Below are 24,281 nucleotides of genomic sequence, written 5' to 3'. Positions count from 1 at the left end.
TTTAGATATATTTGATGGAAACTCTAATTTTGTTGATGTTTTTGCTATAATGTTGGTAGATTAGTCGGTAGAAAATAAGTATACACATCCTCTAAGTAACACTTTTTTGTAACACTTTCTATGAAAAAAGCAGACTGCAAAATTAAAATATGCTTAACTTGTTAAGGTATTCCACGGGTTCCTTTTTTCACAAGAATTGTACTGTACATTCTGGGTGAATAGACAACCTCTCCTTTCCACAATTTCAGCTTAGTCTTATGTGTTACTGTTGATTATGTTTTTGACATTTTATATTATGTAATTATCAAGATTACCGCACCAGTGGTCGTTTCCGTTTTCGGCATTTTCCAGGAAAGTTGCCCACAGGTCTCTTCACAAAGTCCATCCATGACCCAAGAGGGTCCACTCTCTGATTCTCACCAACCTGCTAAACAAAACACACATAAAGATCCAGTTACATCACATCCTGTTGTATTGCATATTTCTATATAAGAATATTACGTACATGGGTATGTTGCACAATAATAAATCCTTATCATATGAGGTTTGGTTAACATGCATGCCAGAGCAGAAGCATAAAAAGCTGTGCTACTCCCTTTTTATATTTGATGAGTCACTAGAAGAAGTACTAACTGTGTGTTATTTACCATATATTTAAGCACAAAATCATTTCCTAGTTGGCATTGAGCGCAGAGCATCACAGCTGCGCAACAAAATCCAGTGACTCATAATTTCTGCTTACAAATACTCAAAGGAAAATTGCACCTAAAGATGCTAGTAAACAGTGCCAGAAATCAGGGCAGGTTACACCACTGGAGTAAAGGAATGGATCTTTTGTGTGGCACGCAGCACTCACTCATGCCAAACACATACTGTCAGACTTTCTCTTGAGGACTTTACCCTTTACGCCATTACTCCTTCTCAGTGTTTCTCTCAGGTACTATGTCAATTTTTTAAAAAATCACCAGGCTTTCTAAAGTGATCTCTCCCGACAAGTTTCCATGAGTGCATCATTACTATGCATCTAAAAATAAGAGGTCTGAGACTTTATACTGTGGCTTGCATCTGTTTGAACACATACGGTGGCTTTCAATGGACATATTACTGGCTGCTTCTTTTCGCTAAGCTCTCTGAGCCTGACGTTTAGCTAGCTGAGGAGGTTATCAAATATGCAATCTCTGATATAACTCATTCTATTTGGCAACAGTTTGAACTCTCTAAATCCCACACTGGAATGACTTCAGCAGACATCAGCCAAGCCGATGACATCTCCTCCATTCTGGAGGTTTCTACAATATGAGCTACACTTTCTCAATAGCAGCATTCAAAAGTTAATGTAGAAACGGTTCTCTAGTAGAAAGAAACACTGTTAGCAGGGATGAAAGTATTTTTATTACCTCTGATATATAGTAAAGTAATAATTTGAAACATATATTTACTTTACAACAATTATATACACTCGTTTGGATCTCCATATTTAGGCTGAAACAACCAAGGATTTTCAGATTGTACTGTGAAACTTACAATATCGTTTAAACTATTCAAGTTTACATTTCATAATTCCTAAACATGACATGCATTTATTTATTTAATGAAATGAAAGAATATAAACCAAAAATGATTAACAAATTTATAAAAACATAAATTACTGCCTATTAGACTTTCAGAAATAAAGGTACATTAGCTGTCACAGTGGCAGTACCTTTTCAAATGATACATATTTCAGTGGTGTCTCAATGGTGCATTTTAGTGCCTAAATTTACCTAAAAAGTACCTTTAAGGTACCATTATAAACCCTTCCGGTACAAATATGTACCTTTTGAAAAGGTACTGCCCCAGTGACAGCTCCTGTACCTTTATTTCTGAGAGTGTAGCAGCCCTATAAAAACGGCTTTGATTTTCAATAGTAAAGTGCAACAGTAGTTGAAAAATTATATATGATGAATAACCGTAAATTGACTTTTCCCATAAATTGACTTCACCAGCATGACACTTCACTTATAATGTGTTATTGTTGTTGTTGACATTAACATTGCTCTTTAGTTTAGTTTTTTTTCCTATTAGTTAAATGTACTTCAGAGTTTTATGTTGCATCTAATTTTGATAAATACCGTTTGTTCCTTTACGTCAGTGTCATGTCTGTTACCATGATGGTGTTTATAAGTTGTGTGAAGGACACTGCACTCATTCTATATATGTGTGTCTGCTTGTGGGTTAGCTGTTTGTGATAAGCATTAGTTTATCATATGACTTTCTTATCACCACATGTTTTTGGTTGTGTTTTTGTCTGTGTAACAAAGATACAATGTGTTAGAACTTAAAAGCATTAGTGTTTTAAATTTAACTAAATAATTCGTTCATTAATTTTCTTTTGGCTTAATCCCTGATCATCAGGGGTCACCACAGTGGAATGAATTTGTATGGCATATATGTTTTACACAGCAGATGCATGCAAACATGCAAACTCCACCGAGAAATTGATTCTTCAAAACAAAGATGGCTGTTATATGGAACTTAGGGAATTCATAGTGGCTTTGGAATTGTCTGATTTGTGAATCATAAATTGAATAATGCGGGACCAGCCTCAAGCAATCGTGATCCTCTCGAATTAGTTTATAACAAACTTTACATTGTACAAATGAATGTATGGTAGTTTACTGTAAAATATAAAATATTTTTGTGTGTGCACTCTATATGTACATTTGCTGTGCATTTGTGTGACGCTCGAGGACTTTATGTTTACAGACTGTTAGCTATGTATATTTTCTGTTAAAGCCACAAAAGGGGAAGTAGTGTAGGGATATTTGTTTATATATTTTGTTTTGTTGTTGTTGACTGTTTGTCTTTTTCTGTCTTGTGCAAATGTATATAAAAAAGAACCTTAACAATAAAGTATTTTAAAAAGTGTAAAATATTTTTACTGTTTCTATTGCATTATTAACCATTAAACACTGGCAAGCACAGCTGCTATTTTTTGGCAAAAATTTGAGAGATATTTTTATCACAGTTTAAAAGTTTGTGCATTAAAAGAAAAAAAAGTTTGCTTAAATTGGAAAACTTCTTTAAAACATGTCTAATTAAATAACATCTTCAAACAGTACCAACAATTCACCGGAAGGCCAAACTAAATAAAAGTAAATATTAGCATAATTGTTCCTTTATGGCCAACAATGCTGAAAAGCTGATGATGTTTTCGCTTATAAATCCCAGTAACCACAAATATGAACTGAATCTCCTTGAGCCCTTCCCTAAACTTCAAGTGACTGCGGTGGAGATAAAAACAGAGATAGAGACAAGTTGTAGAGGTGAGCTGTCTGAAATGGAATTTGTTTAGGTTTGGCACTGAGACCTGGATCACTTATCTGTTAAACTAACACGCTGCATCTCTTCACAAAAAGACTTGCCTCACATTAAGCAGTAACAAAGTAACCCCTTGTTTTCTTAAACAAACTGGAATGAGAGGAGCTCATATTTTAGCCTGGATGTAATATCTTTTTTCCCTCTCCTTTTCTGGTGACAGGAGACAAAACAAACAATTTAACTAGCACACAAGCCTCTCGCTTGTTGGATGTCTGATTGTTATTGTTGTGAATTAGGAGCCCGGAGACAGCCAAAAGACAGACAGATTTGTACAGATATTGTTACGGCAGAAGGCAATCCCTCAGATCTTCCCAAAACACCGCGAGAAGACATGATTTGTTGCTTTTCCATTGTCTTTTCTGGAATGCTTTATAAATACACACTGTATCATCAGTATGTCAAAGCAGCGCAGGGTGAACCAGCTGAGCCAAAAACTGATCCGTAGGATTCTAATGTTACCAAAAAGAACAAACGCTCCGGTCACCAAGTCCCCCAAAAGCTGTTGATTCAACACGGTTCTATTAAGGATCAATATCAACTTTGGCGGGTCCATTGGGTTGTTTAATTTCCTGTGCCAAATAGCGGTATAAGCCACAGATGGATGAACAGAAGCTAACTTTAGAGCTTCAGGGGAATCGAGGTGCCTCTTAAAGAGAGTTACAACCAGTTTCCACAAGATTTGCAAGGTGGACAAGTCAGCACCTTCAGATTTATTTTAAAATATATAAAGAACTTCCATTAAAGTTTAGATCACATTAGAATGAAAATTCTGTCAGCATTTGTTCTAAAGCAATGACAAATCTGTTTATTTTTGTAACATATTTCTTTTTATGAGGTGTCTAGAACTTTGGGTGAATAGATGCTCAATGGAGGGACACAAATCTTTCAGATTTAGTTAAACAATTGGTCATTTAAAGAGCAAAAGGGTTTGGAATTACTTGAGGTTGAGTAAATTATGACAGAATTTCTGTTTCAACGTTAACTAAACCTTTAAAGCTTCAAGGGAATGAACAAAGACTGGTATGCAGATATGTTTTTTGCCAATTCAGTCACATGTGGATGGCACTAAATACAGGTGTTAACGGGGTCTACAACATTTTGAGCTTCTCCACTTCCAATCACTTCAACCCTGTTTTCAACTGTTACTAAGTTATTTTCTAGTTGATCTGATCACTAGTAGATGACATACAAGTGTAAAAAGGAACTTTGAGCTAGCTCACTTTCAACTAAGGGTGTCTCCGAAAGACATCATTAGCCAACTAAGGTCGCAAGTTCCGTCATTACAAACATAGTTTGTTTAGTGTTTTCCAAATCCATTGTTCCAACGAACATTCTCAAACGGTGTCGCAAACTTGTACACTTGTAACTACACCTCTAGAGCTGTTATATAGTTCCTGGCTGTGTACTATTCTCAATCATCCGCATTATGACCTATTCATTTAGAACATTCCAGCATTGAAACTCAGAATGATAAAAAAAAAAACATTAAGGTCATCTCTTAGGTGTAATTTGCTTTCAAAGTATTTTTACAGTTTAGCTTTAGCAACCTTTGTAGTGCACTTTGAAAACATTAATGACATTTTGAACACAGCTGTGGCTCATGATGACAGCAGGGATTTATTATTTAAAGCAGGATTCATGTTACGTCTCCAAAGCTTGTGAAAACAAAAATATATAGCATACGTTAATGCTTTTTAATTTAGAGTAGGTCATTTATTAAGAAATGTGTCTGTAGCCTAGGCTTACCGTATATGACATGGGCCTAGTGGTTAGAACATTTCTGCAGTGGTTTTAATTTGTCACAGTTGTAAAAATTGACTTTTCAAAAAATAAAAAATAAATAAACAATATCCTACTTAATAATAATAATAACATAATAATACTGATGATGGTAATAATTATTAATATTATTAAGCAGTTTTTATTATTATTATTATTATTATTACTTACTTACTTTCTTTAATAAATAGCCTACTGTAAATTACAACCATAAAAAATTTATATGATTCATATATGAGATTAGAATAAGTGTTAGCTCGTTTTATGTTTTACATAGAATATGGAATATTCTCAATAATATTTGTAAAGAAGACATTGGCTATGCGTGTCGCTTAAATATATTTCAGTTAATATAGAAAGCGAGTGCATGTTTTTACTAAAACTAATATTGGATTTTTTTTAAGTGCATGTATGTGTAAAACAATATCATTTTATACAAAAAAAAATGATCGTCATTTTCTCTAAAGAAGTTGTTACTTCGCGCTGTTTAGAGCATCAATGTGGAGGTTTTAAGTTATAACTAATGTGGTTCAAATGATGGATCTGTGACAGAGAAACTATGCTTTTGGGAAACACTCGTCACTACATCGTTCTTTTTCCAATCATTGCATCGTACTATGATAGTTCAGCCATGACTTATGTCGTTGTTTGGGAAAAGCACCTCAGAATGGTCCTGTTTAGTTTTAATAGTTGTTCACCCAAAAATGAAAATTCTGTAATCAATTATTCACCCTCATGTCATTCCAATCCCCTGAGAACTTTAAGACAAATTAAGATATTTTAGCTGAAATCTATCAAAATATTCCATGTGACTTTGGTGGTTCTACTGTAATTACACAAAGCTCTAAGAACACGTCTGTGCATCAAAAAACTGTAAAAACATTTTTTTTTTGTCAGTGTCATTTGAATCAGATCAGGGTAAATGACAGAAGTTTACCTTCTGGATGAACAAACCTTTCATTTGTGTTTTTGTCGATTGTTGTATGATCACATGATGAAAATGCATTTTATGTGTAAAAACAAAACACCAGTGCCAGCGTGTTTTGCGACATTAGTTGGAGAGATCAGAAAATGCCTATACATTCAACCGCCAGTTTAAAGTGGAAAAAAAGAAACAGATGTAAAAATCATGTGTAAACAATGTTTTAGCAATAATCCCATCTACCAGTTGCAAACAGGTCCTTTCATCCCTTTCTGTTACCTGTTTCAGGTTCATGTGTTTTAGGTGTGAAAGTTTATTTACAGTATTCGACTAAATGTTCAGCAAAAACCCATAACCAAACAGAATAGTCAAACAATAGTGACATTAAAACACCAGATGTAACTGGGAACGTCTTTTTCCTATGATTCAGACAACCGAAATACATCCTAATGTAAACAGGACCCAAGATTTGCAAGGTGAACAAGTCAACACCTTCAAAAATATATGAGACACTTCCATTAACACTTAGAGTGATCAGAGTCGGATCAGATGGTGCACGGGGAGGATCCATAATTCTGTCAAGACAAGGATTAACTTGCCTGAAGTTGCTGCTTGGAAATGTCGTAGAAGTCTGTGGAGACACATCTATATCCACGCAATCTAATTTGATCATGTTCCTTCATGTTCTTGACACCAGAAAGCATAAACAGTTGTCGGACTGTCAGAAAACATGGATTTTCTAACATGACCAGCACTCCTAATAGATTCCGCGGTGCTTTTTGTGGATTTAAGAACAGAGTTTCTCAGAGACTCCAGGCAGATACGGAATGTGCAGTGGTTTGCTCAGTGCGATAAACTCTTCAATATTTCAGGACGCTGTGTACACAGTCGATTCGCTTGACAGCAGTAGTATGGCTTGTATGAAAAGCCCTATATGCTGAAGTATTTCAGATCATGACAGATCATGGCAAGCTGTTATTATCTCAGCATACCATTGAGGTGGATTTTTCTCTGATGAGTTTGTTTTGGGGCTGTTAAAACAGCAGAGCTTTGTGGAGCAAAGCTGCCAAATGCTCCATTAATGGAGACTTGGGTAAAAAAAGAAAAAAAATCAAACAGAGTTTCGATGAGTGTCTGAAGAAAGCTGAGAAAAGCTGTATGAGACTTTAAAATGACCCACTTAGCAAACACAAAACTCTGAATTTTAATATTAAAGACAATCTGGAAACTTTTAAGCCACATTAAAAGTGTGCCCTTTGTTTATTCTCAGGCCCGTAGCCAGCCTGGTTAAAGGAGTGGTTCTTTTTTTCTTAAAAGATGGACCTTTGTGCAGTTATAAGCCTCATTTTCTATTTAATTAGTGAAGTTTTAAGCACTATTTTGTGCTGTATTAGCTTGTCAGATGGTCAGCAACCACATTTTTGATGTATCAAAAACATTTCCTAAAGATTTAAAAGAAAAGAAATAAAAATAATACTTATTTTCATTCATTTATTTATTTTCTTTTCAACTTAGTCCCTTTTAATTATCCAGGAGCGCTACAGCGGAAGGAACCGCCAACTTATCCAGCATATGTTTTACGCAGCGGATTCCCTTTCAGCAGCAACCCATCTCTGGAAAACATCCATACACACTCATACACTACAGACAATTTAGTCTATACCCAATTCACCTGTACGGCATGTCTTTTGACTGTCAGGGAAACCGGAGCACCCAGAGGAAACCCATATGAACGCAGGGAGAACATGCAAACTCCACACAGAAATGCCAACTGACCCAGCTGAGGCTTGAACCAGTGATTTTCTTGCTTTGAGGCGACAATACTATCTACTGCGCTACTGCCTCACCCCTAATACTTATTTAACAAATCAAATATATTACATCATATATCATTAGAAAAAAGGATGCTGTTCATGTTTTAAATTAAAAACTAGCCTGCTGTCATTTATTAGGCAACACAAACTGACCAGCACATTCAACTTTACGCATTCACACTGAAGCAACAGCCAAAAGAGGATTCCACTTGGTCTTAAAGCCTTCTTTAATGGTTGATTTCACAATTTATTATGGCATAGCAATGAAAATTGGAATGAGCTCTTGAACAAATTCTGAACCTGAGTGAGGGGTGTGTCTTTCAAACCACCTGAACCCCCTGACTACAGGCCTGATCCTCATATAATATTTAGCATAATCTGTTTTAGTCTATGAAAGTATCAACATTGCACCCTATTAAAGTAGAAGATGACTGAATTTAAATTATCTTCAAGGTTTACCATGAAAATCTGCATCCACAAAAGGTATCTGCAAACTCTTACAAGTGCAAACAGGAACCTGTAATTACAAAGTCATTTATTTATGTAACGTGTCAAACTTCTGTTTAATTACAGTTGGTGGTTTGCCAATCTACAATTAAATTTTTTTTCTTGGGTTTACCAGAACAAAGTGCCTGGGCAGTTCAGTTTAATCAGTTATATACTTGTTAGAGTGCTTTCCGATGATGGATGAACCATGCAGTAACAGGCTGTCCGCGGGGTCTTAAAAAGTATTAAAAGTTGATCAATCAATTATTAGAAAATTAAAAGGTTATTAAAGGTATTAAAAAGTCTTAATCGTGTTTTTACAATACAACACAATACAATACAATACAATATTTATTTTTAAAGCATATTTAAAAACAACCAAGGTTGACCAAAGTGCTGTACATAGGTGTGCTAAAAACAGAGAAGCAGAATATAAAATAAACTTTTAACAAATAAAAGCAATAAAACGGTGTTCAAGGAGTATTAAAAGCAAGAGCAAATAGATAGGTCTTTAAAACAGACTTAAACAAAGAAATGGAGGAAGAAAGTCTAATGTGAATTGGTAGACTGTTCCAGAGTTTAGGACCAGCAACAGCAAACGCTCGATCACCTCATATTTTAAGGTGTGCACGGTGAGTAAATTGCGATCGTAAGATCTCAATGATCGAGAGGGGGTATACGGACAAAGCAAGTCAGTAAGGTACTGCGGAGCAAGATTATTGACAGCTTTGTAAACGAATAATGAAATTTTAAAATCAATTCTGTATTTAATGGGTAACCAGTGAAGTGCAGCTAAGATTGGAGTTACAGACTCTTTCTTGTGGGTGCCAGAGAATAGTCAAGCTGCTCCATTTTGAATCAGCTGCAGATGAGAGAGAGAAGTCTGAGAAATACTAAAATAAAGAGCATTACAGAATTCTAGACGTGTTGTTATGAAGGCATGAATCACCATTTGAAAAATTTTCTAAGATAAAAATGGCTTGACTTCAGCCAGTTGTCTGAGGTGGTAAAGACAGGATTTGACAACAGTACTGATCTTTTTGTCAAATTTTAAGTTTTCATTAAACATAACACCTAGATATCTTACACACTGGGTAATATGCAGGGCCAAGGATCCCACATTGACATCTAACAGATAACTTTCTTTGTGCCCAAAAACAATTACTTCAGTTTTTTTTCATTTAAATTAAAAAATTTGTTTGAGAGCCAAAGTTTAAGCTCCTCTAAGCAAGCCAGGAGTGGTTGTAAGTCATTTCGCCATAATAATGTTTTACGGGGTCTTAATTTTTGTTCAAGCGTAGTCCAAACGTGTTTGACCTAAAAAAAAGTATAAATATATTTTATTTTCCTCCTAATATTAACAAAGGCAAGCTCGATCTACGCATTTAGTTTGCGCTGGGGCGCGTTCGGCAAGCTCCTCCGTCTGGGTGATATCACGTAACTTGCTACAAACGCAGAAAGGTGATGTGTTGCTCTCTATATCTAGCGAAACCACAGAGTGAAACAGACGGCAAAATGGGAAAATGTGAGTTTAAACAGTGGCTGAAGCCTGTCGCTGAAAACACTGTGTAATTTGTTCCTTCAAGTTTTGTTTCTTCCAAGCTTATCTGAGTTCTGTTGCATGGTTGTGCTCCATTTATTTAATTAATTACAACTGTTTATTAACAACTGTTTCTTAAGTTAAAGGTTTGATAGTGATTAGAACTTGAAGTGGCGGTAAGGTCTTAAAATATTCTGAGAAGGTCCTTAAAAAGTCTTTAAAAGGTATTAAAAGTATCTTTAGGATCCCTGCATATACCCTGAGTAATTAATCTCAATGATTAATTTAATAGTCTTTAAATATTATTTAGGTTATAACCTAATTTCAAAATATTAATCTTCCAACACAGACAGAATTATTTTTAGATTTAAACTATGTTCTGAGAATTGGCTTGATTAACAATGCAACATTTCTCCGCTTGCTCACTATTTATTTAACATTTAAAAGAGAGAAAAAATAAATAAATAAAATTGGTTTATTTTCAGAGAGAAACGTCAGAGAGATTTTTATGGCAGCGCGCCACAGCAAACATAAACACGGCCATAAAAATCTGTCTTGAGGCCACAATCAACAATTATGCAGCAGTGTTTGATTGTAAAAAAAAAAAAAAAAAAAAAACGTGTAACCTCATCTAGACTGTATATCCATTTGATTGCACAGTATGGAGGTACGAAATTACACAAAATGTTTTACTTCACATTAACTCGGTGACAAGTATATAGTCCAGACTTTAAAAATTAGCTGTATTCTAAGACAGCCTTGAGGTTTAGTGACATTTTATGTAGAAAAAAAACTGCTTCTGTTTGTTGATCTTAGTACCTCAGGTCCAGACATTACATTAACACACTGACAAGTATGAAGTTAAAAATACCCAAACATTAAGTTTATTTCTGTCATGATGTAAAGTTTTCTTGCCAGACACTAATTCAAATGTCATTTGAAATAAAAATAATGTCTGACAAATAAAAATAGTTACATTAAATCTCCGAATCTCCAAATATGCAATAGTTGTTCCTCTGAAAAGAACACTTGTTGACATTGCAAAACAAATTCCAGCATGCTATACAAACACCTCAGAAATAGTTGGCAAAAACAGTATACAGGTGCTTCATAGTGAGAAACAGTGACAGAGGGCTTTCCCAAAATCATTGTTGTTTCTAAAAGGGTGTATCTTCACTGTCTGTGCATTCATCCATGCATGGCTCATTGATTTTACCCATTCCATGCCTTTAGTGAAGGATCCCCCTTACTTCAATGTCACGCACCCATTATATCCTAAATCACTCTACATTTCTTATTAATACCCCAGATATGATATAACTGACACAATAGAAGATAACACAATAAAAAATATCGTACAAAATATACACATCCGCTGTGTAAAATATATGCTGGATAAGTTGGCGGTTCATTCCACTGCCAATAAATAAACATACAGTCCAATGTGCTGTGTTCATATCAAAGTAATAGAGTTCACACTTAGTTGATGCTTGATTAAGTAAAAACTTATTTGGCATTCTCTCCCATGAGGGACCCATTGAGAGGGTTTCGTTGAAAAACGAGGATGACTAATGTAAGTAAGGTGGACTATTTATATGCATATGAATGCATCTGATTGGTTGGTTTGTGATTAATGATGCAAGACCTGCCGTGGTCAATCATAGGCACGTGATCCTTTTGAAATTTGTTTAGAAAACTTCATTTAATAGCTGTGTCTGAAATCGCCTACTGTTCAGTAGGTACTGCATTTGATTCTTAATGTACTACTCGGCCGTTAGAAAAGTACGTTCTGTACAGTATGAATGTAAAAAGTATGACTGGTACACGGTTGTTGCTGTATCATATACGGTTGCGTCCGGAAGTTAATGAGAATTGTTTATATTATTTATTAAATTTCCCATTAATTGTATTTTATTAACGTCTACCCCCACCCCAACCCTAAATCCACCCGTCACAGTAATGTACAAATATTAATTATCATTACAGTGTTACAAAAATGATGCTATATTGATTTACGCATTGCAGCTGAATCCTATCTAGACTCTCAGATGTAGAACATCCGCCATTTTGTCATGATCACGTGACCTACCCGCATCAGTTGCGTCGCTTCACTCCCATTTATGAATTCTCTCGCAGTGCATCATGGGATAGCGCAGAGTGCATAAGACTTCACAATCTCACCGGAAGTAGGTCATCATTGTCTTTCTTGCATACTGTTTTTGTGAAATCAATGAATTCTGACATACTACTCGGCAATGTTTTTAGCACACTTTATAGTATGGAAGAATGCGATTTCAGACACAGCCAATGAAACTATTTAGAATAATCAAGGGTGATTGTGTGTGTGTGTAGGTAGATCAATAGGGAATTTAGTGTGTATAGTGTCAATGGTCCATTTGAGAGATAGAAGGCAGTAAAGCACTTATTAGTCTGTGACTCTCCGTGAAACGGAAGAAGAAGAGCTCCATTTAAAACATTAAAAATTTTAGATTATGCCTTCTGACATTATTTTGATTACTTATCATTTTAGATTATCCATTTATTACATAAAGCTTTTCTAGTTTTTATTAATACCATCTTTAAATAAATGTATAAATAATAATTATTATTAAAATTAAGTCATCCAAAAACTACTCTAATCCAACTCTAATCTGACAACATAGGCTCATTTTCAAAACATAGCCCTATATGTTTCTGGAGATTGCAAATTGTGTAGCTAGAGCTACATATGGCGTCATTTCTTCTTTAAAACGAACGTTACGGGGCGGTATGACGCTGTTCCTTTTCTTGCTTACCAGCTGAAGGCTTACCTGCATGTGGATGGCTTTTCCATTGTTAATAGTTTGTCCGGTAGCTTGACATATCGGCGGACTTGAGATGCAGAGTGGAGTTGACCGCGACAACAGAGTTCGAGTCAGGTGAAGAACAGTTCCAGTAAGTAGGTAAGACAATTACAAAAGCCAAAAAAAATAAAATAAGCAAGTAAATAACAGGGTGAGATTGTGGTAAAATCTAAAAAACTGGGTAAAAATCAGGCGAGTGCTTTTGTTTTTCTGAATTGCTTTTCAAAACATTGCGGTTTGGTTTAAGGAAGGAAGGGGCGGTTCAATAGGTGCTTTTTAAAATACTATTGGTTGGGTTTAGGGAAATATGAGGGAGGGGGCATCGGTTGATTGGTCAGTCAGTCAGTTAGTCAACAGTGGCTTCTGGTGGATTTACATAGAACAGCCGGCACAAATGGCACTCATGAGAGAAATTTGAGTTCTGAAAAGCATACATATCAGCGGATTTAAGAAAACAAAACTGCAAAAAAAAAAAAAAACGCTCCTAGGACGAGTTTTGCTCTCTCCAGAAAGTACGTAGGGGTACGTAATCAAAATAAGCCTAGGTTGTAATCTGATTAGTATTAGAGAATTTTGAAATCCAATTACAAGTAATCCAATTACATCATTCCAATATTATCAGTTACTGCCTGTTCGTGATGTACCCTTTTTGTAAGCGCTTCCCATAAACACAATAGGTGTGCAAGAAAACAAAATGTGATGACGGTATGTTCCCAAACGCACAGCTTTATGGGTTTGATTATATGGACGCATTCACACCACACCTCAGATTCTTACCTGCAATTACAGTTTCTTTTGGTCCCAAGTCATTACTGCTCTGGAGCTCAGAACTCACAGATACGAAGGAGAAATGATTATTTGGCCGGATATCAAGCAGCAGAAAGCTTCAAAGGGCATCATTTAACAGGTAACAGACCCGGCACCACTGTATATTTCATTACCGAGGCCTCATTATTCTGTAATTCCTTCCCTGTGGACAAGGCCTGATAACTAATACACTCCAAATGGTGGACAGATAGAGTTTTTCTTTCGCATGTATGTCGAATATTTGTTTGGCAGTCACCATAAAGCTTCTTTCATCACATTCTTACGTGAGCAGTGAAACAGGCAGTTAACCGCTTTGTTATTAGTCAGGGGGGAAAGCTGGAAATGCGCCCATTATAAGCCCACAGGTCGTTAAACCGTGACATCAAACACGTCTGAATCCAATTTACTCCCTATCTTCACTCTTACCAAGCACAACAAAAAACCAACTCGTAAGTTAGGTAATGAGGTTTTTTGTGTTGCTTTAATAACTCGTGCCATCCTAGCAGGGTAAACATTGTTTAGATATTTATATGTATATCAAGTGTGCATTCCTGGCTAGTGAAGACATGCGAGAGGAGAGAGAGCCACAAGACTTATTATGAGATCTGCCGAGGAATTATCCTGCCCTCCTCTCGCCATAAAAAAGTCAAAGAGTTGAAGAGAGTCTGATTGCAGCATCACACCTGCTTTGTGTGCAAATTATAACGTTGAGCTAGTTTGCGCTAGAGCTCATTTCCCTTATTATCTGTGGTAGGTCAAATGGACAGCATGAGAAATGCTCCGAGTAAACACCTACATCAATGTATTATGCATGCACAGCAAATAACTACTGAGGTTTAATGATTGCGTGTTAGGTTAATCTAAAAAGAGATAAAACGGCATCATTTTAAGATAATATGTCACGCACATAGCTGTTTAGCACATCACATTTCAAGTTCCAGTTTGTTTGAGATGTTACTGGCAATGTTGTGTTTCTAAGAGAGTCAAAAATGTGCATTTTAGTTTAGGGCAGGTTATTGATTTGAGTTATTTGTACCCCATTTAATGTCTGTACATGCTGTTCTTTAGTTCCCTGTACTCAGTGTCCTAATGCGAACGTCCCAATGGCCAAAAAAGGCTTAAATATCAGGGTGAAATTCTTCTAATATGTCTATTCTCTGTAGTTAATAACAATGTTGTTAATGTTAAATGTTAAACAACATCAGATTTATAAAGGAACATGATGTTTTCTTGTCTTCTTTAAGTTTTAACTACTGAAGCCAAAACAGAGACAAGTCACCCTCATAGTATTGACAGGGTATACAGATTCCCAATTGGTTTTGACTGAGATTCACAAGCTTTTGATTTGAGTCTATTTTTGATTCTTTGGCCTTGTTTACACCTGATGGTATTTAGATGCATTTTTGTTGATAGTCACAAGTGGATGATGCTTAATGCAGGTGTAAAACCACCTGCTTCTTATGTTATCACTCGATTAAATGGCCATTATCAGTCATCATCAGCTGTTAGGTATGGACCAGTGGGGGCCTTCTGCGCCTACTAGTAGGTTCAAAAGGCTGGTATCATCCATCTACAAGGTAAGTCAGCTATACTAATAGAGGAGACTCCAGATCCAGATCTGAATTTACATCACTGTGACGGTTGAGTTTAGGATTTGGTAGGAGTAGATGGTAATAAAATACAATTAATGGGAAATTTAATAAATAGTATAAATAATTCTTGGTAACTTCCGTCCGCAGCTGTATCTGATCTATAGCTGATTTACCATGTGGATCGATAATAACAGACTTCTGAGCCTACTAGTAGGCGCAGAAACCCCCTACCCTCTCCATATCTATCAGCTGATAACTACTGATAACACCCATTCAATCGAGTATTGACATTTGAATCGACCATGTAAAACACAAGTGTCTTGTATATTTGATAGTACAACACATTAGGAGTGCTGAGATGTTGCCATGTAAATAAGCATCTACACTGAAAAGAAAATATTTCTTTAAATTTACTAAAGTTAAGTGGTTGTAAGCAATTTATTTGGGCTGAATTTAAACAAATTAAGTTGAACACTACTAAAATTAATTTGTTTGTTTACATCCAACCCATATAACTTGATTGCAACAATTTCGCAGACATCATTTTTTTTCAGTGTATGTGCTTTCTGTTTTTTTTCTGACATTCTTTGATGAATTATTCAGTCTTATTTTGGTTTATTACATAATAATGGTTTATTTAGAGTGGTGCTAGTCCTTATTTAGACTGATAATGATCATTTTAAAAAACTACTACATTTTTTTTTTCTTTTTTTGGTGAGTGGAACTACAATGGTTATGCTGTATGTTTTAATTCACGCAAAATAAAACGGCTTCTGAATCATTTGTTTGTGTAGTGAATTATACTGGCCGCACAGTATGTTTTGATTCACTAAAAAAGAACTGGCTCGAAAGAGTTATTTGCTTGTGAAACAAGTTACATGGGTTACATTCATTTTGCATATAACCTCTGTTGAACCTACTAAATGAATTAATTGAATGAAAAATAGTACAATAAACACTGGCACTGAAAAGATTTGAACCTGGTACATTGCAAAAATCTTTAAAAAATAACAACACAAACTATGTTAGATGTTGAGACTGCATTTTAACACTATACATAAAAGATTCATATTTAAACAATATTGAGAATGCTCAAATGAAGATCTCTTTTGGATTTTGGTGATTTTATCAAGACATATGGCTTAGATTGATAAAGAACAGATCCCCCACATATACCTTCTAAAGATGACCTCCTACGAATGTCACCCTTAGTCCCCAGCCTGGGTGACGCTTTCTGGCAGTGACAAATCTGGCCAAACACAGGGTTTTACAGTGATTATGTCATTAGTCTGTGATTGTACCAGACAAGATGAAAAGAATGTGAGCAAGGGGAGGGAGAGTGACTAATCCTTCTCGAGGTGTCCTCTTTCAGGACCCTTTCTGTGAGGCTTTGTGAGGGGCTTATGCGGCCTGCTGCCCCAGTTTTTTCAGGGGGCCGCACCGCCCCTATCGGATGTCCCAGACACAGCGGAGTCAGCCTGGCCTGTGAATGACAGAATCAATGGGCTGGGAAAGAGCTCTGCCAAGGGTCTTTAAATATCTCCCCACCTAACCTTCCCAGGAATTACATCATGGCACCCTGCCTGTGCTGGCTATGAAGAGAGGAAGAAGAAGAAGAAGAAGAGGTAAAGAAGAGACATCTGGGCCAAGATGAAAGTATAGCATTGGGAGGTTGACTCAAGGTCAACAGACCTCATTTACAGGGCACTTCACTTCAAATAATTGTTTGACATTAATGTTTTGTAACATTATAAATGTCTTTACTGACATACTTGATCAATGTAATGCCAAAACTTTTTAACGGAAGCTATATTTAAGCAACTGCACAAAAATAAGTCAAAATAATTACAATCAAGTGCTATTTAGATTTAGTGACCCCATCCCCAAATTAAATTTAAAATAAGTTTTCAAATTAATATCTAAATCTGATTATAAAATGTGGTTTCTTCTCAAATTCTTTGTGAAATATAATAGCTTACAAAGTGGCGTCATTGTTTTCATGTTACAAATAGTTTCAAATAGATCCATGATATGTTCAAGACTAGGCAAACTAAGATATAAAAAACAAACCTTCCAAAAGGGAGAAACTTGATTATAGAAACTTGAAAATGTGTATTCATAAGTGATCAATAAACTCTCAGAAATAAAGTTACAAAATGTGTCACTACACTGTAAACCCTAATGCTGTAACTAATTAATTGAGTTGAGTTCTATTAACTTAAAACATTAAAATTCGTTTATCTTAATTAACCTTGATGAGTATTTAGAACTTTTTCTTATTTTTGAGTTTGTAAAAATTTAATCTTTCAAGTAAGGTGAACAATTCTGCTGGGTTTAATCTATACAAAATGTCTCTTTAAAGTTTCATTAACTCAAATTCTGTCAGCCTAGTGATTTTGCGTCTGACGTCATCCAGGTTCACGTACGTGCTCATGCTTCATTCGTTTTTTTCAAGATGGCCGATCGGCCTCGCTTCACACTACAGTAAGTAAAATATTTACAAATCCAAGAAATATTAAATGTATGTTTTAATTAATATAATCACAGTAACAGTTCAATGTAATGTAGAGTTAATCAGGGTGCGTTTACATGTCGTACATTACAGAAAACATGTTTAGCCTCACTTGTTGCTAACTAACGTTAACATTACTGTTTAAAAAGTTAGAATCAGTGCAATGTTAGCGTTAGTTGTAATGTGTTAACTCTGAATTTTAACAGAGTGTGATAAAGACAAAAATATTTAAAATCGGCAGATTACATTTTTCAAAAAAATTTAAATCTTGGCGCGAGTATGCCTTTTCTCAGCCTGTGCTGAAGTTGTCATGGAGACGCGCGCTCTCACAACCGCATGTCATGGCGCTGCGCTGAACTCCATCCAGTCTGTGAATGTGGTATCATCTTCGCGATCTGTAGGCACTTCGGAAACGAAAGGCGCAAGAAACGTAACGTTAATCATAACTCAAATGATCTCCGCCTAAACACTTAACGGTATTTTCTGATGACGCGCAAAAACGTAGTCTCAAAACTTAACTCTGTCACACGCAGCTTGTTGCTTGCTGATCCATGTAGTTATGAGGATAGCCTGACGGAGAACATTTAAGCTGCGCTCCTCACCTGAGCAGGTACAGAGCAGAGCTTCATTTTACACTACCACATTGAGGTAAAGTTGGTTTTATATTCATACATTCATTTAGTAACAACTTGTGACTCGCTCCATAAATTGTTTACCATGGTTCTTTGTCTATTCGTTCTGAAATCACATGCAAGTATGACATGAAAACAACATTACACTAAATGCACTATTTTTTATGACTGAACAATGTTGTACTTTGAAAGTCATTGGCTGCTAATATGATTTCACCATTAAGAATATGCAAAAATTACCTTTCTGAAATTATATTATTAGGGAGAAAGTCTGAATGTGTAAATATAAAACTAACTTTACCTCAATCACCAGCACTGATCAACACTTAATATTTCCTCGCGCTTAAGACGACATCTCTGCATATCAATGATTACCTGATTAATGCGATCAGTTAAGTGAGTTTAAATGTCATTTAGGTCAAATGTATTTTAAAGGTATGATAAAAGTTTTTTTTTTTTTCAATCTATTTTTTAAAATGTTTACTCTGGAGAGAATATAAACAGCCTAAAAAACAAAGTATGCATATCTATAACACATTAATACAAAATTATGTTATTAAATAAAATAATAACAAAACAAAATATTCAAGACGTGGTAAAGAAGACAGTTTTCTGTTGTGCAAATTTTGTAGCTTAAAATATATTTATATCTTAAAAATATAAATATTTTAGTCTATATATTTTTACATCATTAGACAATAAGGTAAGTTTTGTTATTTCTAGCTTTTAAAATCAGGCCTTAAATTTCTTTGTCGTCCTATTCAGTTTTAGAAATTTCAATACTGTTTAAATTAAATCTGTGTTCATCGAATTAAAGCAACTAACATGATAATCAGCTCTATTGCTAACCGTTTTGGAGGTTAACGTTAGACATCAGGCAATTGTACTACTTCCACTCTCAGCTAAATGACACTGTGACTTTGTGTACATACAGAATTGAAGGTCAGGTGTTGCTGACTACAGAAAGGTTCTTAAATGGAGGCATGTGAAAGGTGGGTAAAATATTTATTTTGTACTACTATGCCTGGCATATCCAGATAAAATAAATATTACAGTGTATTTATCAATGATACTTTTGCAGCAAGGAAAGTGAAACTTCAGCTAGACCTTGAGTTCAGTTTACAACATGAAGATCCTGCTTTCAACATCTGATCAACACCTGATTTTCATCTGAGGTAAAAAATAGATAAGTAAATGAAACATAATAATAATATTAATAAATTTTTTCTAGAATTGTATATTTTGTGGTGTGGGTTTGTTTTATGAAATTCTCTCTTGTTTCTTTTTGCTGTTTGCAGAGTACCAACATGTTACAAATGAGAATTTTCCCCACAAATTCTTTGCAAAACTGGACCACCACCTATTTCATTTGATGACAATTTTAAGGCAAACAGCATCCAAAACTGGCAAGAGAGCAGATACCCTGGCTAATCTTTTAAAGGTTTATGATGAGCAGGTATGTTTGGGGTCACGTGTTAAAGTATACATTAAAATATAATTTGAATTATTATTATTTTTTTAATTTTTAAAAAATAGATTCTTGATTTCCAGGAACTGAATGATGTCAGTTCATGACGGACTACTGTTATCAGAGGTCTTTTGGTCTTGCTGCGTGAGCGTGACTTAAGATTCTTTAGGAACACCATGGTAAGACTTCATTCATTCTTTTCACAATTAGGCATGTTTAATGAAAAGATGAAAGTTTTGAAAACTTTTACTTAATAACATATTTGTAATCAAGAATAGTTGATGAATCATATAATATTGGCTCAGTCATTTTGATACTGTCCTTACATTAATATCCTTGAATTATGTTTTTAGATTGATAATCCTGCTGACTGAAGATGCTTTATTGGCCCTGCATTCACTGAGGGTCTCTGTTGTCCTGAAGAATGAATTGGACACCACCCACAGCACACTTCCAGACCTTTCTTGTCTTGTATGGATTAATGTATGCTCTTCACATAATATATAGTAAAGGACTTTGAACTTGTGCAAAAAGTTTTGCTTGGCATGGATGATGGGTACGAGAAAAGTCTTGTAGCATGGAAACCTTAAAGAATGAGTTGATGTAGAGCTTTTTTTTTTTTTTTTTAACTTAATAAAGACTGTCTCTGGGGTAGTAACTTCAAAACATTTATTTACCTTTAATTGGTAAGTATGCATTTTATTATATATAGGGATAGTTTGTCCAAATGTAAAATTCTGTCATTTACTAACTCTTCACTTGTCCCAAACCTGCTTGAATTTCTTGCTTTTGTTGAACACAAAAGTTAAGTAAAGCTGACAACCTGTAACCACTGACTTTCTAATAGGAAAACAAATACTGTGGAAATCGGTGGTTACAGGTCTCAGCTTTTTTTTTTTTTTTCAACAGAAGAAAGAAACTCAAACAGGTTTGGAATAAGTAAATGACAGAATCATAGTTCAACCAAGACTGAATATATATATATATATATATATATATATATATATATATATATATATATATATATATATATATATATATATATATATATTGTAACGAGCGCACACATGCCACGTCGCCCTGGTCGCTAATTCAACCCAGCTGGACCATCATCAACACAGGATCGTTCACAGCTGGACGTCATCAAGTGGAGAGGCATATAAACCAAGCCCACGCAAGGAGAAGATGAGCTTCATTCACCCAATGACTCCATGCGCTAACGCTTGTCTCTCTGTCTCTCCACAGCAGACTCCAGCTCGTGACGATCCCACATCCGACTACTCACTGTCCTTCACTTACTTCCCGGAGCACCAGAGCACCTCACCTTGAAGAAGAGCACCGTTTACACCCCATTCACGTTGTAAATAAAGCACCCTCCGGGGACTTGTCTGTAAACTTATCCAACTGTGTCGCTGTTTTCCCTCTGCTTCGCTACAATATATATATATATATATATATATATATATATATATATATAATCTGCTCTCCGTTAAACAGAAATTGGGGGAAAAATAAATGGGGGCGAATAATTCTGACTTCAACGATATATATATATATATATATATATATATATATATACAGTTTCTGTGTAGTTTACACTAAACGAGTCACTTCACAGAATGTGCACTTATTATTATTTTTTTTAACGAATGCGTTAAGAGTAAGTTTTACACTTATTAATGTATTATTAAATTTTATCAAACTTATAGTTGTTTTTTCTTGAGGCTCTTATGTCTGATATCATATTTACATTGTGGGTAATTTTTTATTAATTTCAGAATAGTGTTCATTTTCAATCTCTTTATGTCTAATAGTTTTTATCGTTTTAAGACATTTGTAATTGCATAGGAGACAAATTTGAAAGTACTGTTGGACATTTTTTCTTTAACAATAAATGTCTAAAATGGTATTGTCTGTGTGTTTTAAATTACAGATTTATTTTGACAGATTTATGGGGTTTAAAGATTAAAATAATGGCTAATTTTATTTGTGAAACTGACGATGGAGAAGTTAATTTTAAAAATTGCTATCAAAATGTATGAGCTGGGTGACAAAGTATGTAAAGGTGAGATAAATAATTAAAAATAAGTTAATTGCTATTAAAATGTATGAGCTGGGTGATTTAAGTATTTAAAGTTGAAAGAAATTAAAGCAATTAAGTTAATTGGTATTAAAATGTATGAGCTGGGTGACTAAGTATTTAAAGTTTGGAAAAATTAAAACAATTAAGTTAATTGCAATTAAAACGTATAAGCTGAGTAACTTGGGTATTTTAAGTTAGGTGAAGTGTCTTGCATGAGTACAACAAACTCAAAACATAATGTTTCTGTTTACTTAAAATAGATAATTTCATAACTTAAAAAATTTGACGTAACTGATTACCTCAAATTTTTTGAGTTTTGTCAACTTATTCGGGATTACAGTGTAGGGCAATTTGTGGTACATATTAATACCTAAAAAGTACACATGCTCACCTCTGAGTACCTTAAAGGTACAAAAGGGAACCTTAAAGGTACAAAAGTGTACACTAAAGGTACTAATGTCTACCTGTATGTTACCTTTTAAAAAAGTACCACCCCAGTGACAGATTTAGTACATTTCTGAGTGTGTTTGTACGTAAGATTTGAAGTCATGTTTTTGGTACATTAAAAAAACACAATGTATCTAGCGAGCCCTATTACTTCACATTACTATAATATTAACTTCACATTACTATAATATTAAATGCTACAGTTAACAACAGATTCAAAAGTATCGCATCCAAGTGCTATTTATTATAAGATTTGATTATCAAAATGTAAAAAGCTGTATGTAATCATGTAAACTGCACATAAGTTTTCACTATTGTTTAAATCTGATTATAAAAGTCAGCTTCTACTCCAATTCATTGCGAAATATAATCATTTACAAAGTGGATTTCATTGCTTGTTTTCATGACAGATTTGTCTAAACATATACATTAAATGTTCAAGACTACAAGGATGTTAAGTAAAATATAAATCACATGTGCTAATGTAGTGCACAATGTTAATGCACTGTAAACCCCAACAGTCAACTTTATCTAATGAAACGTGTGTAAATAACTCAAAATTTACTGAAAGTTAATTCTACTCGTTTGAAAAGAGTTTTGAACTTAGTGTTGAAGGTAATGAGTTAGTTAAATACCTCATTACTTCAACTTAAATGGAGGAAGTTCACACTACTCATAGATTAGTTTTTTAACTTAAATGGTTTGTAGCAATTGGTTTCCTCAAACTGTTTGAGTTGCCTTAATGGGTTTTACAGTACTTAGTTGGTTTGAGTTCTCTTCATTTATTGGGTTTTACTGTACTGAAATTGATTCGTTTAATCAAATGGATTAAGTTCACAGTACTCATTGGGATCAGTTTTTGAACTTAAATAGATTGTTGCAATCGGTTTCCTCAAATGGTTTGAGTTACCCTAAATTTTGGGGTTTTACAGTGTGGAAATGTTCTTCTCTAGAGAACTAACAAGCTGTAAAAGTTTGCAGAACAAGTTTGAGAAATATTTTGTAGAAATATATACAATCTCATATATTTTTGTTTGTTTGTTTGTTTGTTTATATTTTGTACGCATGTCATTGTAAGATTCTGTATGAATTCACAACTATTTTTACTTTAGAATTTTGAGATTGAGCTGAATGAACCGATTCCCTTGTGTTCTGCATTACAAAATAACATTTATTGTTTGAATTTCCAAATAAAATAACAGATTTTATTAGATAGGGGATTCACGGTGACTCAGGGGGTAGAACGATTGCCTCACAGCAAGAAATTCGTTGGTTTGGGCTTCAGCTGGGTCAGTTGACATTTCTGTGTGGAGTTTGCATGTTCTCTGGTGTTGACGTGGGTTTCCTCGGGGTGCTCCAAAAACATGTGGTATAGCTAAATTGGGTAAGATATAGTGTATGTGTGTGAATGAGTGTGGATGGGTGTTTCCCAGTGATGGGTTGCAAGTGGAAGGGCATCCGTGGTGTAATACATATGCTGGATAAGTTGTTTCCGCTGTGGCGACCCCAGATTAATAAAGAGACTAAGCAGAAAAGTAAATGAATAAATGAGTTTTATAAGATAATGCACCTTGTGATCTTGCAAAAGGGAGGTGCATCTAGTTAATGTGAAGTTGTTGTTTTTTTACATTTTACAATCCCTTTTTGAAAATACATTAATAAAAAGGTCAAAATAAACACAACCAGGCCGCACTTTACTAAATGTGTAAAAACTCAAAACAATAATTCTCGTCAACAAGATCACTGAGGCACAAATGTTATACTGAGCGTGGTTGGCACAGGGATAGATGGGAGTTATTTGAGAATGCCAGCTCTATGGGTGGGCTGAGACAGGAGCTAATTTTCCAATGGAAACCCTAATCTCTAAACAATACAGGAGCAATAAACAAATACAGGGCTGGAATAGCTATACGTTGGCCATGATGGAGCCAGAAAACAAAGTGTGTGCACACAGGAGTTACCCAAAGATAGTTGTAAGTACATTGTAAATATAATG

The 24,281-nt window shown here is 34.8% G+C and overlaps 1 protein-coding gene and 1 long non-coding RNA gene across 8 annotated transcripts in view; one reads left to right on the top strand and one right to left on the bottom strand.

The window, feature by feature from the left end:
* c1qtnf12 (C1q and TNF related 12) overlaps positions 1–24,281 on the bottom strand; it is a 44,395-nt gene that overhangs the window by 14,469 nt on the left and 5,645 nt on the right. Inside the window, exon 2 of one of the 2 annotated variants that reach the window (XM_005162187.6) lies at positions 320–424. In XM_005162187.6, coding sequence (XP_005162244.1) covers positions 320–424 — 105 coding nt within the window. 2 annotated transcript variants of the gene reach the window in all.
* Positions 17,583–21,154, top strand: LOC137489126 (uncharacterized). 6 transcript variants are annotated; one of them, XR_012398536.1, is made up of 7 exons: positions 17,583–17,627; positions 19,222–19,279; positions 19,369–19,462; positions 19,586–19,743; positions 19,839–19,934; positions 20,109–20,226; positions 21,001–21,154. It is a non-coding gene; the product is annotated as an uncharacterized lncRNA (long non-coding RNA). The 6 variants fall into 6 exon arrangements; XR_012398535.1 differs by having other exon boundaries at positions 20,109–20,238; XR_012398537.1 differs by lacking the exon at positions 17,583–17,627 and adding an exon at positions 18,180–18,265.

This window comes from Danio rerio, chromosome 23 (genome assembly GCF_049306965.1).
Source record: "Danio rerio strain Tuebingen ecotype United States chromosome 23, GRCz12tu, whole genome shotgun sequence".
NCBI classification, from domain to species: Eukaryota; Metazoa; Chordata; class Actinopteri; order Cypriniformes; family Danionidae; genus Danio; species Danio rerio.
Note: the sequence above shows the minus strand (reverse complement) of the source record. Positions and strands in the feature narration are given on the sequence as shown.